We start from the raw sequence: 25,742 nt of genomic DNA on the forward strand, positions 1-25,742 counted from the left end.
AGAATACACAAGGATTGTTTTTTTGTGTTTTTTTTTTTAGGATTCTACCTTATAAAATATGTTCTCATTTATTCCCAAAGATGTTTATTGCAACATTATTCATAATGAAGGGGAGAAATCCCTGGAAGTAACCTAAATTTGCATCAGTAAGGGAGTGTTTAAATAAATTATGGTAACATTCAGATTCTGGAATATTATAACTCCACTAAACAGAAAAAATTTATATAGAAAGACCTGTGTGGCACATGGTCAAATGGAAAAAAGTGGAATTGAAGATCAATATGTAGAGCATGACCCCATTTATGTAAATATAATGTTAATGATGATAATGTGCTCCACAGATGAAATTGCCTAGTTATGACATAGCCCTGTTGTCCTAAGATTGAGAATGGAAGAAGACAGTAAGAAGAGGGGAGGAAAAATTAGAAACGGATAAGGAAGGCTAATAGAAAAGAACTTCCAATTTTTAAACTATATATTCCAAAAGGGATAGTAGTGCTTAAAGATCGGATCTGGAACCAGACTGCCTGGGGTCATAGTTAGGCTCTGTACTTATTAGCTGGTAATTATCAGTTAATTACTTCACTTCCCTGAGCATCAGTTTCTTCATCTGTAACATGGGGATAATAGTACCTATCTCATAAGGTTCTTATTAGGATAGGCTAAATTAATCCATGTAAAGCACTTATCGGAGGGTCTGGTGCATAGTGAGCACTCAGTCAACATTAGTTATTATTTCTTTGGACCAGGCACTAGGCGTGGTGTTTTCTGTGCATGATGCTATTAAATTATTACTTCTGAGTTTTATTGCCTTCCTTTTATAGTTGAGGAAACTGAGGGCTCAAGGTGCCCTAGATATATATGGATGATCTGATTCCAAAGCCCAGCAAGTTCATTTTATTACTCTGGAGGGAGAAAAGAAAGAAAATAGAGAGGGGAGACCCAGTGCTGGGTGAAGGGGGAGCTGAGAGGGGACTACACTGGGTTTTATCTCTAGCCTAAGATACCTTTGGGGCCAATGCCGGGTCAGGCAAGCAGAAGGCGGGGTGGGTGGAGCTGAGCCAAGGATGAAGGGATAAATGCCAGGTCCTGATCCACAACACCCACCAGTCCTTCGTTCGTCCTCAGTGCAGGGCAACAGGTAAGAGTCCCTTTCAGCCTGGTGCCCTCTTTCTGGTTTGCTTGTGCACCTCAAGGTTGTACATGCTGACTCTCTGGTCTCACTTCATCTGACTTTGTTTCTTAGAATCTGTCTCTGTCATTTTCTTTATTTTCCCTCATGTCTTTTCCTGCCTTTCCCTGTTTTCAGCTTTGTTTTTTTTCTTCTCGTTTCTTCTCCTTTGTTAGTTTTCAAGATCACTCACTTCACTTCATGTCTGACATTCTAGCTTTCTCTTATTTTTCCTTTATCTGAGTTCTGTCTATATATTTTACTCTAAATCTCTCTCTCTCTCTTCCTTTCTGTCTCTTTTTTCTACTCTGTATCTCACAGCCTCTGTCTTACTCTCTTTCTCTTCCTCTCTTCCTCTGTCTCCCAGGAAGATGTCTTGATATTTCTTCCAGCAATTCTCCATTCCTTGCTGACTTTGACTCTTTTTCTCTGCTCACCTGACAGCAGAGCTCAATCAATAAGTCAGAGCCTTGGCGGCCAGAGGTAGGGAGGGAAAACGAGGGAATGTGGAAATCATGGGCATGATAAATTGGGTAGGGAGAGATTTGAAGGAATTGAGAGATGAATAATTAGCAGAAGTAGGGGGAAAAGGTGAAAGAGGAATGTTGTGTCACTGAAAGGGCTCTATGCTGAAAATCAATAGATTTGTATCCTCACACTAATTAATTGTGAGACCATAGGCAAGTGATTCCCTCTCTGAAAAACAGGCTTGATATGATTTCCACAGCCTCTTCTAATTTTGATTTTGTGGTCTTCTAAAATTTTTGGTTTCTGCGAATGTCTGATTCTCTGCTTTCAGGTATCTAAAATTCTCCATGATTCTTCTATGATGGAGAGAGGGTGCTAGGAAGGGAAATAAAGCCTGATGCTTCCAACTCCTGAAATGAAGTGACCACATTCCTTCCAGACCTAAATGATTTTTACAAAGCAGGCCACAAAGGGGAGAGGGGGGCAAGGAATGCTGCAATGAATGGTTTCTGTCTCTCTTCTGGGGTAAAGTTGTGGTTGGCCCTTCCGGTCTCTGGGACTACAGATTGGCTGCTGACATGAGAGGATTTTAAGGTGCAGGGAAAGCCTTCTAGTAATGATCTGCCATTTGGACCAAAACTTCACCATTATCTCTTGGAATGAAAGCATTGTTTTAAGAAGACCCATAGCAAGGACTGCCAAAACAATGGGTACATAAGTTGTTAAGTGGTAGAATGAATGAGTAAATGAATAAATGAATGACTGTTCACCGGTGCCTGAAATTCTACTTCAGTTAGCAATCTGTTCCTTTGGTAAAGGCATTGGTCACGACTGAAAATCAAACGTCCCAGAAAGGGGCCTGTTACTGTAGCAGAGTGGGTTAACCTCGAAGTCAGGCTCTCAGTCAAGAAAATATGTAGTAATAAATGAATCATAGATCCACAGTTGTTAAGTTCATAGGTTCTGAAACCAGATACCCTAGGTTCAAATCCTGGTTCTCCTACTTACTAGCTCTGTGACCTGGACAGGTTACTCAATCTTTTGGGGCCCCAGTTTCTTCATCTTTAAAATAAAGTTGATATTAGTGTCAACCTCACAGGGTTGTCACAAGGATTAAATAAGTAAAAGCATGTGAAGCATTCCCAACACAGTGAGTACTCTGGCACAGTGAGTACGCTGTGAATATTTGACTACTAGAATCTGATGGAATCTCTGAAGTAATCTAGTCCAATGTCTGTGGAGAAACTGAGGCTCAGGGAGAGAAAGTACAGAGCCAAAATTCACATAGTAAATTGTAACAGGATAAGGACAAAAGTCAGGATTGAAACAAGAATCAATTTTTGAGACTTGGTCTGGTGTATTCATGATATAACCTCCCTTGAATGTACCTTCACTTTTCCTACCTTGAAAATGTAGAAGAAAAAGAGCTAACACTTTTTCAGCATTTGCTATGGGATAGGCACTCTTTTATGTACTTTATATAGCTTATCTTACTGAATCTTCACAACATCCCTGTGAAATAGATTATCTTTGTTATTATCTACATTTTACAGATATAGGACATAGAGCAGAGACATGACTTTTCTAAGGTCTCAGAGCTAGTAGGGGGTAGAGCCAGGATTCAAACCCAAGTAGTCTGACTCCAGAGACTGTGCTCTTAATACATTAGGTTGCCTAAAATACTTATTTTACTCAATCTTACTCCAATTTCATGATAGGTCGTGGGATGGAATGTAAACAGAGCCCAAGATAAATAGACTATAAGATTATGGGTCATAAAGATAGACAGGCAGAGTGAGGCAGGGCAAATTCCAGGAAAACAGTATCAGAACAGAGAAATTGGGACTGAAGCTTGAAAGTACTTGATAGTTCAACAAATTTGAAGAAGTAGTTTATAGTTTTCTTGGTCCCTGAGTATATCCTGGCCAAAACCCCTTAGAGAAGATGAGAGTATTGTACTTCTTCCATTTTTATATGAGGGGGCGGGAGTCAGCCTTAATTTACCATCATCCCAAAGCAGGACTGGACTTTCCTTCCAGTCTTGAGGACTTCCCTTACCATTACATACCCCAATGTTGTTGTTATTACTGTCATTGTTGATATTGAAGAAAGGAGTTTACAGGAGCCTGGAACCTGGCCATCTGCCTTGCCTGCATCTCCCTGGGCTATCCACCCCTCCTTACCACCAATAGCTGGGGTCAGCCACAGCCAGATGCTCAGACGTGATTCTAGAAAGGAGCTCCTCTTCTCTCCCACACCCTGGTCTCGTCTGGGGAGTGGTCAAACCCCAATGGAGATAAACTCTGGGAGCCCTATCTGTGGTTTGCAGGCTCAGCCCCAGGCAGGCAAGGGAAGGGAAACCGATATCTCCAGATACAGGTAGGCATTGGATCCAATTCATTACCTACTATATGAATTAGGCATAAATACCTTACATTTGACAGATGATGAAAGCTGAGACCCAGAGAGGGGAAGTGACTTCTCAAGAATGTCTAACAGGGTGTTGGGGAGCTGTAACTGAAATTTAAAAAGCTGACATTTATTGAAAACTTACTATGTGCTAAGCACTGTCCTAAAGGCTTAACATGATGAGTTTCATTTAGTCCTTTAAACACTCTTTGGCCTTTCCCAATTTTAGGCTCACACATCCTGCCCCACACACTAACCTATGCTCCTATGATACCCTGTGAGAGTGGGAAGGAGGATGCTCTAGGATAAAACAAGGAGAAGAGGTTGCTTTGTGAGTTAGGGGGAAGGTGTTTGCTCTGTGAGGTCTGGAATGGAGGGGTGTTGCTCTGTAAGAGGCGAAGGAAGTTGCCATACAAATAAGGGGCCACGAGCTTCTCCTGTTCATTTGTCTCTCACAACATAAGACCCTGTATCTAATAGCACTAGAGGTGCTTAGATTCTACTCAGTAGCTCTCCTGGCGATGCCAGTCCTGTCCCATATCTTGTCTTTTGATCCTCTAATGCTGGATATCCAGTTTCCCCATTTTATTTTCATCTGTTTCTCCCTCTTGCTCTTTCTAGTTGTCATCCTCTGTGTGTCTCTCAGCCCTCCCTCATTCCAACCCCAACCCACATTAGCCACCTCTCTGTCTCTCTCTTATGATCTTGTCTCAGTTCCTCTCTCTGTCACTCAGTCTCTCTCTCATCTCCCTCAACAAGGCCCACCTCCTCTTCACCTAACTATTCTTTGTTGCTCTCCCCTACCCCCACTATCTCTGGAAGCATTTCTCCTTTATCTTTGTGCCTGACTTACTCTCTGCCCCTTCTAGATTCTTTCCTCTCCTGCTCTCAGTTTTCTGAGTCTTTATATAGTCTTCTATGCTCCTTGATCTCTCTTCGTGTCCTTTTTCTGTCCTGTCTCTGCCTCTATCTCTGCTTTCTCTGCTACCCAATCCCCCCCCACCTCTCTCTTTCTCTTCTCTCTTTCTCTCACCTCAGTCTGTTTCCCTACCCTTCTATATTTCCCACCACCTTTTTGTCCTCTGTTTTTCTGGATCAGTCCTCTTCTCGTTGTTCTTATCCCTGCACTGTCCCTTTCCCTCTACATTTCTAACTGCACTACTACCACTGCACCTTTGTTCTCTCTCACTTCCTTTATTTTATCTTTCCTAATTTTTCTTTTCTTCTGACTCCTCCCTTACTCTTCTTCTTTTTCCTCCATTTGAGTCCCTGTTCATTCATTAATTTACTCCCAAATTCAACAAATATTTATTGAATGCCTACTATGTGTGTTTGGTTCCTTTTTATGATCTTTGTACTGTCCCCTTTCTATTCTATGTCAGCCTCCACCTCTTTCATGCACCCAAATACTTGTTTCCCAGACCCCTTGAGTCTTGCTTTCACCTCCTCTTCTATCTGTGCTTTTCCATAAGAAAGGAGCAAATCCAAAGTACCAGTCTGGTGGCACATGGTCTGTAGGATCTAGAGCTTGCCTTTTCATCCTACCTCCTGAATTTACTTAAGCTGGTGCCTATGGCCTCAAACTCCTTCTCTCTCTCTCTGCCTGGGTCTGCTCAGGAAAAACTCTGAGCTGAACCTCAGGAGCCCTGATCAATGGTATCTGTCTGCATTATCAGGCTGAATTTTCACTTGATCAAAGGGTTGGTGGGTTGTCAATTCCCATTTTGGCACACACAATCACACTTCAGTGATCTTCACTATCATAGAGGGGGCCATTGGCAGTTTGAATCAGAATTCAGGCTTTCTAAGCTCCAGTTGAAACTCTCTTTCACCATTTCATCTAATAGTTTTCTATTTCTTCCTCTCTGATGCCCTATTGGTACATTTTAACATTTGGAAAGTTCTTACAATGGAAGGACAATCAGAGCATCTCTGGGGGAGGGCAGCAAGCATTGGGTGGGAAGCAAAAGGCAAAGGATCAAACACAGGATTGACACTTGCCTTTTGGCTAGGCTTTCATGATGGAATCTCATCTCTTCCACATCTTCCGCAGGACTTTGGGCTCAAGATGGTGGCAGCAGCCATGTTGCTACAGTGCTGCCCAGTGCTTGCCCGAGGCCCCAAAGGCCTCCTGAGCAAGGTGATTAAGACTCACCAGTTCCTGTTTGGTACTGGACGCTGTCCCATCCTGGCCACCCAAGGACCAACCTGTTCTCAAATCCACCTTAAGGCAACCAAGGCTGGAGGAGGTAAGAAGAGGCTGCTGGCAAATGATGAGGATGTCTGAGTCCTGGATAAAAGTTTCCAAGTCACACTGGTCATCATTGCTTAATAATTGAGAGGGTTCATGTGAAAAGTGTCAAGGCAGAATAAGCTGGCCTAAAAATACACCTGGAATTCTGCCAGTGTCTCTGAAAGAGTCTCACTCTCATGCCGCTCACAGTCTATATATCCCAGCCTCTATGAAACTACTTAAAATTGCTTAGATCGACTCTATTGTCTCAAGCTTCTGTGCTTTTGCTCCTTTCAAATGACCATTTCCCATGCCCTCTGCCAGTATCTCATGTTTCCCATGAGACATTTAACTTGGGCATCATCTCCTCTGCAAAGCCTGCTTAGACCTCAAGCCTGTCCAATTCCAATTCTGGATCACGTGCCCTCCCTCTTCCGGATTTCCATAGTCTATGTTCTCCCTCCCATCCCAGCACTGTGCATAATGTGTCTTCAGTGTGTGCCCTTCCCACCAGTTTAGGAGCTCCCCTAGCACAGGGACCAGACTCACCTATTTCTGTGTCTCTACCATAGCCTGAGATGGAGCTTTGGTATACAGTAGGTCCAGTAATAATTGTTAAACTGAACTTGTGGTTAGAAATGCACTGTCACTTACTGTCTTACCTTTTCATAGACTCTCCATCTTGGGCCAAGAGCCACTGTCCCTTCATGATGTCAGAACTCCAGAATGGGACGAGCACAATTGTGCAGAAGGCAGCCCCAGAAGTCCAGGAGGATGTGAAGACTTTCAAGACAGGTTGGACTCAAGTTCCATCTCATACAACCTCTACTCTTAATGCTTGAATTCACTTCACCACAATCCTGAGCTAAGCTAATCCAAAGGCAGCTAGTACACATCCCATTATGGGAAGTCCAGTCTTTCCAGAGTAATCATGATATGTAATAGCTTAGACTGTGCACTGAAATGCATCCTCCTCAACACACATACATGCACAGGCTCCTGTAACTTTTAGCCATTAGTCTAAAATGACCCTCTAGAGTTCTACCTCTTCTCTCCCAAGTGGCTAAATGGATCCCAACAGGCTAGGCTCTCACATTTAAGCATACCACTCTATGACAATCCAAATTTTCATGAAAGAATAAGTGTTGGAAGCAGGTACATCCTATACAAGGGTATGGAGCCCAGGTCAACTCAAGGTGCAGACCACTCAAGATAATCACATTTGACAGATGGCCACACAGTTTACATCTTTTATAGGCCCTTTCAGGATATGATTAATGGTAAAAATTTCAAAATTGAATTTTAATGACATTCAGAAAAGAAGAATAAGGTAGGTACACTGCCCTACATCTACCGCCCACGTGCAAGACCAGGGTTGCTGCCCTAGTTTCCTCACCCAAGGGAAAGTCCTAGTGGAGAGAAATATGATTCACTTTATGGAACGTTTCCTGACATAGGAGCCTCCACTTGGGGAGATTAATAGAGGCTCACTTTGTAGAACATTTTTTTTTTCTGTGCAGAAGGCATCTCTACTTCACAAACTTGAATTGTCATGTGTTGCATTGAGTTTAAAGATGACTACATGTGCTTTCTCCCCACCCCACCCCCACCTCCTTTCATGGCCAATGAAACCCATACTCCCTCTCAGACCTGCCCAACTCCCTGGCCTCAACCAGCCTGAGGAAGCCATTCTCCGGTCCCCAGGAGCCAGAGCAAATTTCAGAGAAGGTCACACACCTGATTCAGCACAACATGACTGGTGAGTTTGCTGAGATGGAAATAAAGGGGGTTGAGAATATGGAAGGAGTGCTGAAAGGGCTTCTGATACAGTAGAGGAAATGGCAAGGAAGCACTCTGAAACCAAAGGGAGCTTGAGTTTAAATTTTAACGCTGGCACTTGCTGGATCTATGTGCTTTGGCAAATACCATATTTCCCCATGTATAACACGCACCTTAATTTTGGGGCCCAAAATTTGAAAAAAAAATGTATTACATAAAGTTATTGAACTCGTTTTATTCATCATAAAATTTATACAACTCCTCATTACTGTCCAAACTCCCAACAATTAGCTTGTCCTCATCTGTGTCTGATGACGAATCACTGTCTTCATATATTGCCTCATCCTCAGTTCCATCTGAAATTCCATTTGAAATGCCACACTTCTTAAATGACTTGACAATGATCTACAACCACTGTATAAGATGCACCCAGTTTTTAGACCCCAAATTTTTTGAAAAAGGGTGCATCTTATACATGGGGAAATATGGTAAGTCACTTCCTTTCAGTGGGATTTTAATACCTGCCTCAACAGGAGGAAATAAAATTCATTTATAAATGTGGTTCTAGCTTGTTATGAGGCCTTACTAAATATTAGATTTATTCCTATTATTTATTCTCCATGTTTACCTCAGAAACTCTCATCCTTCATAGAGAGCAAGAGAGTCTTTTCCCTCTTTTATGTGTGTTTATATTCATTTTCATAATGGAATTTGTTTTATTTTCCTAGTATAAAATGAATATGATTCATTGTAAAATTTCCAACAGATATAGGACAGTATAAAGAGATAAATTTAAATCAATCAGAATTCCACCATCCACCACTAACTTTTTGTTATATTTTCTTCCAGATATTTCCTTATGATTAAACATATGCATGCGCACACACACACACACACACACACACACACACACACCTTACACTCTCCTCCATGTTTTTAATAGGAATGTGATCTTATTGTACCCAGAGTTTGTTATTTTGCTTTGTTCACTTAACAATATGTCATGGGCATCATTTTATGTCTCTAAACATAGAGCTGCATAATAATTATTAATGGTTGAAGTGTGTTCTGTAACATGGATGCAACATCATTCAGTTAATAAAGCACCTATATTTCAGGTTATTGTTTCCAATTTTGTGTGTGTATTCTTCCAGTTTATTTGTATGTTGGTTTTACACACATATAAATGTACCCAAATATAATATATAGTATTATCTTAGACTTAGTGTGGATATACTAGGGATCATTTGTCTATTCCTCTGTTGGCTTGCATCCAATTTTTCCTATTATAGACAGTGGTGCCACAAAAATCATTGAATGTACCTCCTCATGCACATAGGTAAATATTTCTCTAGGATCGACACTAAGAGGTGGAAATTCTTGGGGTGTAAGGGTGTGTACATTTTAATTATTAATAAATATTGCCAGTTAGCCATCCAAAGTGACAGACCAGTTATCAAAGAGAGTGCCCATGTTCTCATATCCTCTCCAGCACTTGATATTATCGAACTTTTAAATCTTTACCAATTTGACAGGTGAAAATTTATTTTTGCATTTTGATTTTCCCTGATTAAGCATCTTTTTCTACATTTATTTAATTCTCTGTTTATGTTCTTTGCCCACTTTTCTACTGGGTTGAAAATTTTTCATAGTAATTTTTCAGTTTATAAAAAATAATTCTGGATATAAATAATTTTTTTGTTAAATATGCTGCAGAATTTCTCTAGGTATTTCAGTATGTGCATTTTAAAAACTTGATATATATTTCCAAATATCCCTGCAGTAAAGATGTTACCAATTTACAACCCTACTTCATAAGTTGCCATCTGCAACGATCATGATTTCTGTCTCATGTATAGAGTTCTAGAGTTTAACAAGCCCTTAGGCATATGTTTCTCCAATTTATCCTGAAAATAGGGTTGCTCCATTTTGTAGTGGCAGTGGTTAAAGAAGTAGACTCTACTTTAAGGCCACTTACTTGCTGTATGACCTTCGTCAAGTTACCTAACCTCTCTATGCCTCAGTGTCTTTATCTGTAGAATGAAGATACCAATAGAACTTTCCACATAAAGTTGTTGTGAGAAATAAATAAAATAATACCTATAAAGTTCCTAAAAGAGGGCATTACATGTAATAGGCACTCATTAAATGTTGGCTGTAATAATATAATTAAATATTAGTTATTATTACTACTATTACTATTGTTGTAATAATATACTACTACATGACAGATGTTAGTTTGGGTATATAATATTCTGATTGTCATTAGATACTCACAATTCTGCAAGGAAGTTATTATTAGCCTCATTTGACAGATGAAGAAATTAAAACTAAGACAGATTTGTGACTTGCTCAAGGTCACATAACTAGGAAGTGGTTACTAGATACTCTTTCCACTGAAACAGGATGTAGTGATTCCAGTAAGAAGGCTTCCACACTAACCTCAGGAAAAGAGATGAGGCCATGCTGGGGTAGAAAGCCTGAGTGCATGTGTGAATAAATAACTGAGTGGATGAGTGAGTGAGTAAGCAAAGGGATAGTGATATGTAGTGGAGAGTTAATGTGGCCCAAGTTAATGACTGACCATATAAATAAATAAGTGGAAAGAGAATTGGAGAATGCAAAATCAATAGCATGAATAAAATAGGGACTAGCCAAGAAGTGATTTAAAATGAATTATTTTCATCCTCATCTCTACTCCTGCAGGAAACCATGTCTTTGGTTATGACCAGTTTTTCAGGGACAAGATCATGGAAAAGAAACAGGACCACACCTACCGTGTGTTCAAGACTGTGAACCGCCGGGCTGATGCATTCCCCTTTGCCCAACACTTCTCTGAGGCATCTGTTGCCTCAAAGGATGTGTCTGTCTGGTGCAGTAATGACTACCTGGGCATGAGCCGACACCCTCGGGTCTTGCAAGCTATACAGTGAGTAGTAGGGTCTGGGCCATGAGCTGTGGGGACACATCCATGAATAAGCCAAAGCTACACATGGAAGGAAAAGGCAGAGCTGGCAGTGGAAACCTGGGTTCTACCCACCACCTCTTTTGTACAAGGTCCCCCAGCATATTTAATCCTCAGATATGATCTAAGTCAGTTAGCAAACCATGTTTTCTAAACTCTTAGGTGTCCAGTGCTATGGAAGAGAGGATGGGAAGCCAAGCAAGCCCACTCTCCATGAGCTCCTACTTTGGCTGCAGAATGAGTATTGTCAGAGATGGTGTGTAACCTCCTCTAGTAGGTCTTCCAAGCTGCTCAAGCTCAACCTAGCTTTTCCCTTCATCCCTGAGTGCTTCAGCCTGAAAGGGAGGGTCCATGTCTCTCTACCATCCCTATTCTGCCCTCTCCTTGGTCACAGGACACAGCTCACACAGTCAGCATTGATCCCTATCAAGGAAGAGAAACCTACCTAGTTCCTCTGTGTCTGACAAGGGTTTCTTCTCTTCATCTGCCCTCTGTTTTTTCCTGGCTAGGGAGACCCTGCAGTGTCATGGGGCTGGAGCTGGTGGCACCCGCAACATCTCAGGTACCAGTAAGTTTCATGTGGAGCTGGAGCAGGAGCTGGCTGAGCTGCACCAGAAGGACTCAGCCCTGCTCTTCTCTTCCTGCTTTGTGGCCAATGACTCTACTCTTTTCACCTTGGCCAAGATCTTGCCAGGTAAGTCTGGGGCCTGAGCTTTGTTCAGGGCTGGTATCCTGCACTACAGCATCCAGTCTCACTGTCTCCATCGCTCCTTTCCTCTATTCTGAGTTCACTTGTTCCCATTACCCTTTCTTCTTACCCACCTTGCATATCCTTAGTACTGGATGACTATATCCCGTTTTTCTCCTCTTCTACACATAGGCTTAAGCCCCACTACTGAGGAACATTGCCCAACTTCACAGAAGAGTAACACCATAAAATTGTCACCTCCCAACTCAGTTGGGCTCTTAACACTCATAAACAGTCATTTTATGTCCCCATGTCTTCTTTTTAAAACATTCTTCCCCCTTCTAAAACCTTCTTTCTTAGCAAATAACCTCACATGTTACATTACAAAAAAAAAACAAACCCAAAACAAAACAGAAGTCACCAGAAGCTCCTTTAACTTATAGCTACCAAACCTACAAACTTATCTGATTGCTTACCTAGGCATCTTTTATTTTTTCGTTTTACAATTTGAAGGTGCACCTCTCCTGCCTAAAGCCAATCTCTTCCCTTGTACACTGGATCCCACCTTCCCAGTCTCCCGCTCTCTAGCCAATCAATAATGTCCTCAACTCATATGCCTGTCGTGCTTCCATTACAGCCCCAACCCTGGATGAATATAACTCTCTACCTTCTCTGTCAATCCTGGGCTTATATAATTGCTTAAAAATTTACGGTTCCCAATCTCGACCAGGTCCTCTATGCTCTCTGGCAATCCTCTTTTCATGGTCAAGTCTCCAAGTCTCCAGGGCAGCTTTGCCAATCCTCACTGTCCTCCAGCCCTCCACACCTCTACCTCACCCTCACCCCATGAACATCCCCACAAGGTCTCTCCTTGTCTCTTCTCTCCTGTCACAGTGGAAGTGGTGTCCTTTTTCTTGTTAACTAATCCTGCCGCTGGTGCTGTGTCCCATTCTTCTCTACCTCCTCAGGAACTTTGGTCTATTAGTTCCCTCTCTCCCTCCTGTATCTTCAGCCTCTCTCTCTCTCTCTCTCTCTCTCTCTCTCTCTCTCTCTCTCTTTAAACATGTTTAAGTCTCTTGCATCTAAAAAAAAATTCCCTCATCACTCTCTAGTTACTACCCTCTTTCCTCCTGAAACTAGAAAACTGCTTGAGAGAAGTCTCCACACTTGCTCTCTACTTCTTCAGTTCCTGCTGACCCTTCAGCACACTATAAACACCCCTACTGCTTCTCAGAAACTTTTTTCTGAGGTCATATGTAACTCCAACTACATCCAACATCTTTGAAAATTTCTTCACTGTACTCCTTCTTCAATCATTACAACTTCTTTCTATTTCCATTGCCACCATCCTAGCCTAAACAAATACAATTTTCTTGGTTTCACCTTTACCCTCTTGCAACCTATACTTCCCATCGAGCAGAATGATATTTTTAAAAAGCAAACCTATCTTTGTTACTCCACTGCCCCAAACTCTTTAATAGATCCCCATTGCCCTTAGGACCAAATCCAAAAATTTTATCATGGCTTCTAAAGTCCTAAATAATCTGGCCTCTACCTACATCTTCAGTCTCATCTTTTGATACCTGTCTTCTCATTCTTTTATTTAGTAATATATTCATTCATATATTCATTCACTCACATATAAACCAGTTATGTTTATTCATCCATTCATTCAAGTAAAGTTTACTTAGCATCTACTATGTACTTAGCTTTATACTGGATATCAGAGACAGAAACATTAAAAAAAAGTGGTTCCTGCTCTCAAGAAACTCCCTGTCTACTTGTCATTCATGGCAGGTCCACCAAGAAGTCATGCCTGATTTCCCCAGGTAGAGGTGACCCCTTACTTTAATGAAAGGCCACAGTTACTTGATGTCAGTGCAATTTGGGAGACCAGGAATCAACTCCCTCCACCAAGTTCCCACCTTCACCTATCGTCCCAGCATTGCCCAGTTAAATGCCCTGCATTCCTTAGGTCCTAGAGAAAGATCTCCCCTTCTCTGGATCTTAGCTTCCTCACTTATACTTTAAAGGGGCTGGATTTCATGGTCATTAATAGTCCTTCCAGCTTTGACATGCCATGATTCAAACTTTGGAAGTCTGATAAGTATCTACCCTATAAATATAAGCAGAGGGATGCTATCTGGAGGGGGTGGGATTTCATCTGCACCAGGAAGAATCTAGCATCAGTCCAAATCAACAAGCATTCTCTGGGACAAACTCCTTTCCAAGGCTTGGTCTTATGTGTCTAGGAAAAGAAATCTAGGCCCTGTCCTCAGGAAACTCTAGAGCTTCTTGGGAAATTAAAATTTTCTCCACCCCAAAATAGTTAGAGGCAAGACCAGGGTTAGAAATGACTGGAGGGGGCTGGCCGAGTGGCGCGATGGTTAAGAACTGGTTTGGGACGCCAGAGGGCCCCGGTTCGGATCCCACATATGAGGGAAGTGACACTGCCCTCCACGGCTAAGATGCTGAACAACAGCTCAACCTGGAACTGGGCTGCCATGGGCTACTGTGTGTAGCCAGCAGCCACAGTGAGCGGCCGTCCAGAAGCTGGCGACTGATCTGCCTTCATGGGAAGAGCACAATGATGGTGCAAACTTGGGCCAGTGAAGCAACGTCCTCCACAACTAGACTGAAGAACAAAATGACAGCAACTTGTCTGTTCCCCTTCCCCCAATTCCCAAATACAAATCTTTAAAAAAAAAAAAAAGATGACTGGAGGGAAAGGTGTTGGGGTCAGAATTTCAGGACAGTGGAGTTCATCCAAGGGAGAAAGAGGTGTCACAAAGTCTTCCAGAGGAAGGGGAAGCAGAGCAGGGTTCTTCAAAGGGAGGAAAGGGTTGGCCCTCTGCCCCTGCCAGATCAGTGCTGAGGTTGAAGTGGGAATACTGGGACAGAAACTTAAGAATTATGCATCTGGTTCCTCAGGGTGTGAGATTTACTCAGATGCGGGCAACCATGCTTCAATGATCCAAGGTATCCGCAACAGTGGAGCAGCCAAGTTTGTCTTCAGGCACAATGACCCTGACCACCTGAAGAAACTTCTAAAGAAGTCCAACCCTGAGACACCCAAAATTGTGGCCTTTGAGACTGTTCACTCCATGGATGGTATGTATATGTATGAGTGTATATTTACCAACATTGGTCTCACAAAAACCATGATGATAATGATAACAGCTAATTTTTACAGAGTGCTTATTACGTGCCAAAAATAATTATTAGTATTTTATGTATATTAATTTATGAAGTCTTCACAATTTTATGAGGTAGGTACTATTATTATTTGTAGTCATTTATATGAGGAAACTGATACACAAACAAGTGCAGTAACTTGCCCAAGATCACACAGCCAGCAAATGCCAAAGGATGGAGGCAGTTATTATACTGATCTTACAGGTTAAGAAATTAAAGTCCAGAGATAGCACCCAAGTTATCTTGGTTGACTCAGTAAATTGTTGTCAAAGTGAGTATTTTTCACCCTAAGATGTATGATTCCATTTACTTCACAAAACACTCCTCCATGCGAAATGATGTGCAAATCAACGATCCCAGTGTCTGCTTTCTGCAATGGAAAATGCCACAAACCATTGCCTGGGAGTTTTTTCAAGGTCCAGTATGAAGCACTGGAATCAAAACAGGCTTTTAAGTCAGACAGACCTGGGTTCAAATCCCACCTCTGGCACTTAATTGCTCTATGACCTTGGGTAACTCTTTGACTCTCTGAGCCTGTTTTCCCCAAGGTAAAATATCTGGTTGTAAGAATTGGAGATGACAGAAGCCATTCCATTTATTATGATCTAAGTAGAAATAAATTACCTTTACCCTCCTACCACTTTTTTCCCCCAACTAAAACAATGCCCAAATCATTCTATTGCTGCCACTGTTGAGCAGAAATCATGTGTTTTAGGCATCACTGTCTGGATTTCTTAAAGGGAAGAGGTCCTCACTTCATTTCAATTTGTCACTTTCCCAACTGAAACAAAGGAGAGTTCATGGTATTCCCTGATTTAGCTAACATAAATGTCATCAGCATCATGTAATGGTGATGGCTGTGGAACCAGACTATCGATGCTCAAATTCCAGAATGACAACTTACTAGCTTGGGCAAGTTTTTTAATTGCTCTATGTCTCAGTTACCTTATTTGAAAAATGGAGGTGATAATAATATAGTAGCTGAGAGAATTAAATGAGCTAATATATGTGAAGAACTTATTGTCGTGCCCACTCCCACATTTCTATAACTAGCAATAAATTAAAAATATTCTATGATTATATTTCTACTAGCGAGACTACTCTCATTCATTATTTCTCTAGTGAAAACCATGTTAGGACCATTCTACTTCCTTACATTTGCAAATGAATGGTTCCTTATTTTTTTATGGAAATTCTGCCTAAACTGTCAATCCTAGGATGGAATTTCTCCCATTGAAATGATGCTTAAGTCATCAAATTGTCCCCTTTGTCTCGGGCTCCACCTCCTCTGGCTGTCTCCCCTCATGTTGCTCATATTCTTTAATCCTGGCCTGGAGTCCGTTTCCACCTGAAGAAGTTTCTTCTGTATTCCAACTCTTTGCACATCAGCAGTTTCCAGAGATGGAGAAGGTATGGGTTGTTATATATGCAGAGTGGCCAAAAAGTATACATATGAGATTCATAGCCATTTAAAGGCCTTATGAACAATTATCAGCATAAACGATGTCTAGAATAACATGGAAAATGGTAAATCTGTATGGAAAATTGAGAGGAATATACAGATCACTTCTAATTCACTTTCTTTTTTTTAATTAAAATTTATTGGGGTGGCTATGGTTAGTAAAATCACATAGGTTTCAAGTGTACAATTCTGTAATACATCATTGATATATCACACTGAGACTAAGCCTGTCGGGGGGGGGGGTTCCCTCATATCACAACATTGACAGAGATGAGAAATACACTCCCACAGAGATATAGAAAAAACAGAGACAGAGGCAAAAAGAAACTCAGAAAGAGACACAAAGTTACAGAGAAAGAAAGTGTGATGCAGAGAGATAGAGAGGTAGACAGAAAAGGGCACAAACAGTGAAGAAGAGGGGAGGGAGGGAGACAGACAGACAGAGAGGAAGGAAGGGGAGGAGAGAAAGCAAAACAAAGGCAGAGACAGAAAAATAGAGATACAGAAACAAAGATGGAAATGGCCACAAAAAGAGAGAGAGCTCTGACAGAAAGCCAAAAAGATAGAAACAGGGAAGACCAGTGAAGAATGAACACATTGACAGGGCTGCCAGTAGCATCTGGCTCAGGGGATGAGTGAGATCTGAAATGAGGACTGCATTAACCTGCAACAAAAGGTGACTTTTCAATTCATTTAAACAAAGGTATCTCATACGCTAGTGCCAACCCTAAATGGAGATACACAGACTTGTAGGAAAACCACCACCACCACCACCGAAGCAGAGAGAGGCTAGAAAATGGCATAAACAAGAGAACATATATTGTCAGAATGAAGTAAAAATAAAAAGACAGAGGCAGGCCTTGATCACAGGTGAGAGAGAGAGAGACACTTGGGTGGGAGTGAGGTGAAGGCAGTCAGTACATATACGGAGGTTTAGAATAGTCCCAAAGTAGTTGTGGGTCACAAATTCCATGGTGGAAATGGAGCTGGGGAAGGGTTATGATCTCCTACCTCTATTCCTCGTTTTTGCTCAGGTGCCATCTGTCCCCTCGAGGAATTGTGTGATGTAGCCCACCAGTATGGGGCTCTGACCTTCGTAGATGAGGTTCATGCTGTGGGACTGTATGGTTCCCGAGGTGCTGGGATTGGGGAGCGTGATGGAATTATGCACAAGATTGACATCGTCTCTGGAACTCTTGGTGAGTGCGTTGGACTGCCCTTACATGCAATCCAGAAAGGAAGCCCCTGCAAGGCCCTTTTCTTCCTCCTCCCCAAAGCTGCAGGAGCTATTTGGGTAGAATTCACAGCCCCAGGCTGTGGAACTCCTGGATTCCCTCCTTTCACTCCCTCCCCACTGCTGAGTTGCTGAAAAAACCTGGGTTTTTTGAGAAGGCCCCTGAGCTGAGCCAAATAGCCAGGTTCTACTCAGTAAGTGGAGAGCCCTAGTCCTAAACTCCTTTCCTAACTCAGCCCCAAGCTTCATCTTAGCTCCACTTTTGGGCCTAACCAGCTGAAAATCCCCTCTCAGCTCCTGACTATCTTGTCACTGCATATGGCAGGCCTTGAGAGTCCTATCTCAAAGCAGCAGCATTATCAGCTCTGTCTGCCTTGTCATGGACAGGAGAAATGAGCAGAGGCCTGGGACGTGAGTCTAGAGCTCTAGCTTCTGGTGCACATCCTTGTTACCTGGGGCATGATCCTGTTCCTCTGGGGACTGATAATGGGGGTCTGTGCATATCTTCTTCCTCCCTGTCTCCAGGCAAGGCCTTTGGTTGTATGGGCGGCTACATCGCCAGCACCCGTGACTTGGTGGACATGGTGCGCTCCTATGCTGCTGGCTTCATCTTCACTACTTCACTGCCTCCCATGCTGCTCTCTGGGGCCCTGGAATCTGTGCGGCTGCTCAAGGGAGAGGAGGGCCAAGCTCTGAGGCGGGCCCACCAGCGCAATGTCAAGCACATGCGCCAGCTACTAATGGACAGGGGCCTTCCCGTTATCCCCTGCCCCAGCCACATCATCCCCATCCGGGTGAGACCCCCACCCTTCCCATTGCCCTCCCCTCCTATCTCTTCTGAGAGCATTCCCACAGCCAGCAAACTGACACCTGCTCCTGTCATCAACTCTGCTTTCCTGTTAACCCTTTTTGAAAAAGTATCAGCCATTCCAGATTAACCAGTGTTTTTTGTTCTTTTGCATTAGCTATTATCTCATGCTTATTAGATGGTCCTGACCCTCACAATATTGAGTATCCATAACCTATAATTCAATGTTTTTCAAACTGTGCCTCAAGACCACTAGTGGGTCATAACATCAATTTAGTAGGTCATGACTCGCATTAACAAATAGAAGAAATAGAATAGAAAATGTTGGAGCACATCACACAGAGTAAGGGTTTCATTTTATGAGAAATCTGTTTCACTTTTGTATATGATTTTATGCCTATGTATGTATATATGTGTATAGTATGGTCATGGTGTGAAACATATTTCTTACTGAGAACTGAAGTCAGAAAAGATAAAATCAAAAGCCATGGCACTACCTGCTATTTTGGATTCCCAACTATGTTTAAGTGTTTACTGCCTTTAAAAATGAACTGCTACTGCTTTCTTAAATAACATCTATTTTTGTGAGTCAGTAACTCAGATTGTGGGGAGGATACTTTTCGGTGACTGTTTTATGGATGAGAAAGAAATAGTCACTGCTCCTTGGGCTAATCCAACATTCCCTTGAAAGACTGATTTTGTAAATAATCTATTTTTTTAATTAACTCTGTGATGGTGCCCCAGAGGTAGCTTGAGGGATTTATCTTCTTACCCAGAACCACCCCCAAATTAACATATTAGTTAAGTAAAAGCAGAATGCTTGCTCTGCAAACAGCTTCAAGACATGGTCCCTAGTGCCACCCCACCCCACCCCCTTAAAATTTGATTACTGCCTCTGAGCAACTCCTTGATAGATAGTCTGGAGCCACCACTGACTAAACCCCTTATGAAAAAAATATGTTCCAACATTCAGTGGTGTTCCCTAGTCTGGTTTCCTCTACCTGCTTAATGAAGCTACTGGTAGTGGGGCCAGGGTAGCAGATACTGACAGGCTTTTCTCCTGAGCCCAGGTCGGCGATGCAGCACTGAACAGCAAGCTCTGTGATCTCCTGCTTTCCAAGCATAGCATCTATGTGCAGGCCATCAACTACCCAACTGTCCCCCGAGGTGAGGAGCTGCTGCGCCTGGCACCCTCCCCCCACCACAGCCCTCAGATGATGGAAGACTTTGTGGGTAAGTCCTCAATATGGTTGCCTACAGCACTCTCCCTCCTTTCGGCCCCAGGATCTGAATTAGTTGAGATAATGGATGCCATTCAGTTTAAAAATACAATAAATTTCAGAAACATCCATTGTATGCCAGACCCTATACTAGGGTCATAAATGAATGAGAAACAGTCCCAAACTTGTAGGGCTCTAGTTTCGTTGAGGAGGCCATAGCAAACACAACCAATGCATTCAAGGGGTGATCAAAGTTCAACAAAGACAGTGCCCAGGGAGTTCTGGGAGCAGAGAGGAGGGGCCTGACCCAACCTATGGGATTCAAGACAGGCTTCCTAGTGGAAGTGACACCTGAGCTGACTCTTTCAAAGTGAATGGTTTTGGACCAAGAGAAGAAAGAGGGTGTGGAAGGGGTATCCTAGCAGAGGGAGGAACATGAAGAAAGGCAAGGAGGAGGGTGAGAAGCAGCCTGGGATACAGCAAGAACAGTAGCAGGTGTTACGGGAATGTAAGATAGTAACAATGGAGTGGGGGAGGGGAGCGTCACCCTACGAGTCTACAAAGACAGTACAAAACAGAGACTGGATTGGGAGACTTGTAGAGCTAACTGACTAGCTTGGGTTTTATCCTGAAAGATGGCAGTTTAGTCAATTCACCTAAAGTTTCCTGGATTCCTGTTGCGTGCAATTTTTAGCACAGGGCCTAGCATAGAAGAGGTGCTCATTCATCTGTTGAGTGAAAGATATGTAGGCAGTTGATGGTGTAGCAGAGGAGACATACATAGACATGGATGGTACTGGTCCAGTGTGATGAGCTCCACTGCCCTAGTCATTTATGGCTAGAGAGGATAGGAAGAGTGAAATTAAGGAGGTTTTATGGGCAAAAGAGTCTTTGTGAGTCACCTTGAAGTGCATTAGGTATGGTGTAAGGACATTCCAAAATAAGGGAATTCCATCAGCAAGGACCTAGAGGTAGGAAAACAGAGGGCATGCATTGGCAACAGTCACTGATTGTCTGGAGCACAGATGGTACTATAAGACTTCAAGGAAGACAAGATAGGTACCATTCATTTAGTCATTGAAAAAAAAATCAAATAATGTTAGCAAACATTTATTAAGTACTTATCATGTGCCACATGCCATTCTAAAAATGTTACATGTATTAACTCATCTAGTTCTCATGGGGTAGAGATGCTATTTTTAGCATTTCCAGTTTACATATGTGGAAATTGATGCATAAAATATATGGTATCTCGTCCAAGGTCACACAGCTACTAGATTTGAACTGGGGAGTCTGTCTCTACCTCTTTGGTCATAACCACTTGGTCTACTACCTCTCTGAGCTGATGATCCAGACTTCTGTACGTTTAGCTCAGTCCTCTCAGTTGCTCTGGGCTTCAATTATAGAGCTCTCAGCACCCTCAGTTCACTGAGTGTCCATTTATGCTGGGCTTTTGCAGGAAAGAAATACGAGAGGTATCCACAATGACTCCAGTCCTTCTAACCTACAGTCAACCCATCCTGAAATCTTACAAATCCTCTATAATCTCTCAAATTTGTTTTCTCCACTGAGAATTTTTCAGTCCCTATCAGTGTGATTTCTTCCTAAATGTTCTGCTTTGCTCTTACTTCCTTCTAATCCCTTCTCCATACTGACCACTAGAGGGATTTTTTTTTTAATCTGATCATATAGCTCCCTTGCTTAAACCTCTTCATGTCTCATTGTCTAGACTAGAGCAGTGGTCTCCAAAGTGAGGTAAGAAAGATGTTCCATAAGGTGAGGGGATTTACTAGAATTTTATGTTTATTTTTTATCTTATAAATAGGAAATTAAACAGCACTAATATTGATCTTTTTAAAAATATGTTTGAGGTGTACAAAATAACATAGTGATTAAACATTTATATACCTCACAAAGTGATAACCCCAGTAAGACTATTACCCATCTGACACTATACATAGTTATTACAATATTATTGACTATAATTCCTATGCTGTACTCTGTATCCCTCTATTTTTAAGTTACAGTTGACATTCAATATTATTTTATATTAGTTTCAGGTGTATAGTATATTGGTTAGACATTTAAATTATGAAATGATCCCCCCGATAAGTCTAGTACCCATCTGACACTAGTTTTTTCAAATTATTGACTATATTCCACATACTATAATTTACATCCCCAATGACTCTTCTGTAACTACCAATTTGAACTTCTTAATCCCTTCACCTTTCTCACCCAGTCCCCTAACATCCCTCCCATCTAGTAACCATCAGTTTGTTCTCTGCATCTATGAGTTTATTTCTGTTTGTTCATTTATTTTGTTCTTTAGATTCTACATGTAAGTGAGATCGTATGGTATTTGCTTTCGCTGTCTTACTTATTTCACTTAGCATAATAACCTCTAGGTCCATCCATGTTGTTGCAAATGGTAAGATTTCATTATTTTTTATGGCAGAGTAATATTTCATCTTATGTATGTACCACCTCTTCTTTATCCAGTCATCTATTGATGGGCATTTTGGTTGTTTCTGTATCTTGGCTATTGTAAATAGCACTGCAGTGAACACAGGGGTACATATTTCTTTTTGAATTAGTGTTTTCAATTTCTTTGGATAAATACCCAGAAGTAGAACTGCTGGGTCATAAGGTAGTTCTATTTTTAATTTTTTGAGGAACCTCCATACTGTTTCCCATAGTGGCTGCACCAACTTGCAGTCCCACCAACAGTGCATGAGGGTCCCCTTTGCTCCACATCCTTGTCAGCATTTTTTGTTTCTTGATTTATTGATGACGGCCATTCTGACAGGTGTGAGGTGATATCTCATTATGGTTTTTATTTGCATTTCTCTGATGATTAGTGATGTTGAGCATCTTTTCATATGTCTATTGGTCATCTTTGGAGAAATGTCTGTTCAGGTCCTCTGCCCATTTGTGAATTGGATTTTTTTTTTGTTGTTTAGTTGAATGAGTTTTTTGATCTTTAATACATAGACTGATAATGACACATGTTTAGAGTATATAACTATACATACATAGATTGGAAGTACATGTTAAAATGTTTGTACTGATAGAATGCATAGTGCAAAACTTGGGAGACCATTGATCTGTAGAACAGTCGAAGCTTCTTGGCATGGCATTCAATGCCTTCAACATGGTAAGCTCTATGCCCTCACCTCTTCTGACACATTCATTTTATTTCTCCAGATACACTGAATGACTTGTAGTTCACTCATTTTGCTCTATTCTCTTACCTCTGGGACTTTGCTAATAATGCTCCCTTCTAATTGGAATGCCCTCCCTCAAACCTTTTTCTGGCTTACTTTCTTTTCTTTCATCTTCTTTACTTAATTAGGCATCTTTTCATTCATTCTTTGAACAAATATTTACTGAGCGCCTACTGTGTGCTAGACACTGTTCTAGGTACTGGGGAATTCAGTAGTCAACGAAACAGACACAAAATCCCTATCCTTCTGGAGCTCACATTCTAGTGGAAGGAGACAGTAAAAATAAACCCTTTAAAAATAAGTAAATCACAGTTGACCTTTAAACAACACAGGTTAAATTCTGCAAACCCACTTATACATGGATTTTTTTTCAATAAATATACAGTCAACCCTGCATATCTCCGGGTCTTGCATCAGTGGATTCAATCAACTGTGAATCAAAAACAGTATTTTTTATTAGTGGCTGGGAACCCGCAGATGTGGAAGGCTGACTATATGCACTGTTCTACACCATTTTATGTAAGGGACTTGAGCATCCGTGAATTTTATTATCCATGGGGGGTGGGGATCCTGGAAACAATCTCCTGTGGATAAGAAGAGACTGTAATTAAGTTTGGGGGGAATCAAGTTATATGAGGATTATTGACCACTTGGGGGTCAGTGTCACTAACCCTCGTGTTGTTCAAGGGTCAACTGAATATAGCCTGGTAGTTCTAAGCATTATGAAAAAAATTGAGTAGGATAAGGGTGATAGGAAGTGCTCGGGGTGGGCAGGGGCTAGTTTGGAGGAGGGTTGTAGCATTAAATAGAGCATTAAGGGTAGAGATCATTGAGATGACATTTGAGCAAAGATATGAGGAGGTGAAGGAGTTAGCTGGACAGATATCTAAGGGAAGGGCATCCCAGGCAGAGAGAATGGCCTAAGGCAGGGAAGACCCTAACATAGAAGTATCCCTTTTGTATTTGAGAAACAATAAGAAGATGAGTATAGATGGAGTAGTGTAAGCAAGAGGGAGATAGAAAATGGAGGACAAAGGGGCAGTGTGAGCCCAGACTGTATAGGCTATTGTAGGCCATTGGAAGGATTTTGGCTTTAACTCTGAAATGAAGAGCCTTTTGAATGATTTGAGCAGAGGAATGACATATTTGACTCAGGTTTTAACAGAACTGCTCCAATTTCTATGTTGAGAATAGACTAAAAGAAACAAAGAGTGAACGCAGGGAAATCCTTTTTTTTTTAGCTGAGCCATCCTGCCACCTGTTGGCAGCTCAGTGGCAACTCAGCTCGGGCCGAGCATTGGACCCCTGTTGCTCAGAGCTCGCACTCTTGCACGAGATCTTAACCAACTGAGCCAATCGGCCGGCCCCTAGGGAAATCCTTTAAGGGCCCACTATAATATTCCAGGTAAAAGATGATGGTGGCTCAGACCTGATGGTAGCATTGAAGGTGATGAGAAATGGTCAGATTTTGAAGGTGGAGCCAATGGTATTTGCTGGTAGATTGGATATGTGGTAGGAGAGGAAGAGAAAAATAAAGGATAGCTCTAAAATTTATGGGCTGAGCAACTGGAATTGCCATCAACTGAGATGGATAAGGCTGAAAGTACAGTTGGCTTGGCGGAGGGTAAGGGGATCAGTAGCTCAGCTGTGCTCACGTTAAGTTAGAGATGCCTATTAGACATCCAGGTAGAGATATAGAATGGGAACTGGATATACAAGTCTAGAATTCAGAAGAGAGATTTGGGCTGGAGATGAAAATTTCAGAATCATCAACATAAAGATGGTGTTTAAAGCCATGAGACTGGATGAGATCACCCAGGAAGTGAGCATTAAAAAAAAAGGCACAGACAGAGCCCTGGCACACACCTGAGGCATTTCTGATAGTGGGGTCAGGTTCTATCCTCTGGGTTCCCACCTGCTAGGAACAACCCCCACCCCAGGCTCTCAGGTCATAATAATGACACTGTGTAGTTACTGTCAGTGTCATCTTCCTCACCAGGCTAGGCCTTTCCAAGCAGATGGATTCACTTCTTGGGTCACAGCATGTCCTGTACTTCAGAAGTAGTCCAGGCCAGGCCAATACAGCTACAAATTCTGTCAAATAAGTGCTTCCCAATCTCTTATACATCACAGCACCCATACACAAATGATAACATTCATAGTACACAGCGGAGTAAACTGGTTGCAAGACATCTTGAAGGGTTGAGGGGATCCATTATCTTAGCACATCTGTACTGTGACACAGGGATTAAGACCTAGTCTAACCAATTATTTCCCTCCTCTGCCCCCACCACCTTCAGAGAAGCTGCTGGTAGCCTGGACTGAGGTGGGGCTGCCCATCCAGGATGTGTCTATGGCTTCCTGCAATTTCTGTCGCCGTCCTGTGCACTTCGAGCTCATGAGTGAGTGGGAACGCTCCTATTTTGGGAACATGGGGCCCCAGTATGTCACCACCTATGCCGGAGAAGCCAGCTTCTTCAGATCCCCACCCCACATGCACTTCACTTGAGGCTGCGCCCCTCCTGTCTTCTGCTTTGTTGTATGCCTCTAGCTGACTTGAGTCTGAAAATAAAGAGCAAACTGCAGCATTTGTAGCCCTCTGTTGAACAGAGAACAGACAACTGCACAATACCTGACTCCCTGAGACAAGTGGCAGAGCAACCAAGAAACCACAATCACTTGTTGGTCTAACCACCCCATTTTATTGATAGGAAAACTGAAATCCAGAAAGGGGCAAAAACTACACAGTGAGCTGTACAAAGAACTGACACTTGGCAGGGTTGTTCAAAATGGCTTTCCCAATGTTTTCGGTAAAAATCCAGGGATTGACTCTCATGGGTAGGCTGGAAACCTGGGCCTCACGTAGCCCCTAAAGCCAGGAGA

The 25,742-nt window shown here is 42.1% G+C and overlaps 1 protein-coding gene across 1 annotated transcript; it reads left to right on the forward strand.

Annotated features, from left to right (window-relative positions):
• The first annotated feature begins 1,022 nt into the window (after positions 1-1,022).
• ALAS2 (5'-aminolevulinate synthase 2) lies at positions 1,023-25,444 on the forward strand. Its single transcript, XM_019669252.1, has 11 exons — positions 1,023-1,141; positions 6,102-6,297; positions 6,954-7,076; positions 7,930-8,040; positions 10,767-10,989; positions 11,535-11,719; positions 14,645-14,824; positions 17,405-17,569; positions 18,130-18,398; positions 19,483-19,645; positions 25,160-25,444. The coding sequence occupies exons 2-11, from the start codon at positions 6,117-6,119 to the stop codon at positions 25,366-25,368; spliced, it is 1,809 nt and encodes a 602-aa protein (XP_019524797.1). The 5' UTR covers positions 1,023-1,141; positions 6,102-6,116; the 3' UTR covers positions 25,369-25,444.
• The last annotated feature ends 298 nt before the right edge of the window (positions 25,445-25,742 follow it).

Source organism: Hipposideros armiger, unplaced genomic scaffold (assembly GCF_001890085.2).
Source record: "Hipposideros armiger isolate ML-2016 unplaced genomic scaffold, ASM189008v1 scaffold_551, whole genome shotgun sequence".
Lineage (NCBI taxonomy): Eukaryota > Metazoa > Chordata > Mammalia > Chiroptera > Hipposideridae > Hipposideros > Hipposideros armiger.

Excerpts from the sequence above, each read along its gene's own strand:
- ALAS2 (XM_019669252.1), top strand. The coding sequence starts at position 6,117 with ATGGTGGCAGCAGCCATGTTGCTACAGTGCTGCCCAGTGCTTGCCCGA. Across the intron at positions 7,077-7,929 it reads TGTGAAGACTTTCAAGACAG|ACCTGCCCAACTCCCTGGCC; the intron begins GTTGGACTCAAG and ends ACTCCCTCTCAG. Across the intron at positions 18,399-19,482 it reads GCCACATCATCCCCATCCGG|GTCGGCGATGCAGCACTGAA; the intron begins GTGAGACCCCCA and ends TCCTGAGCCCAG.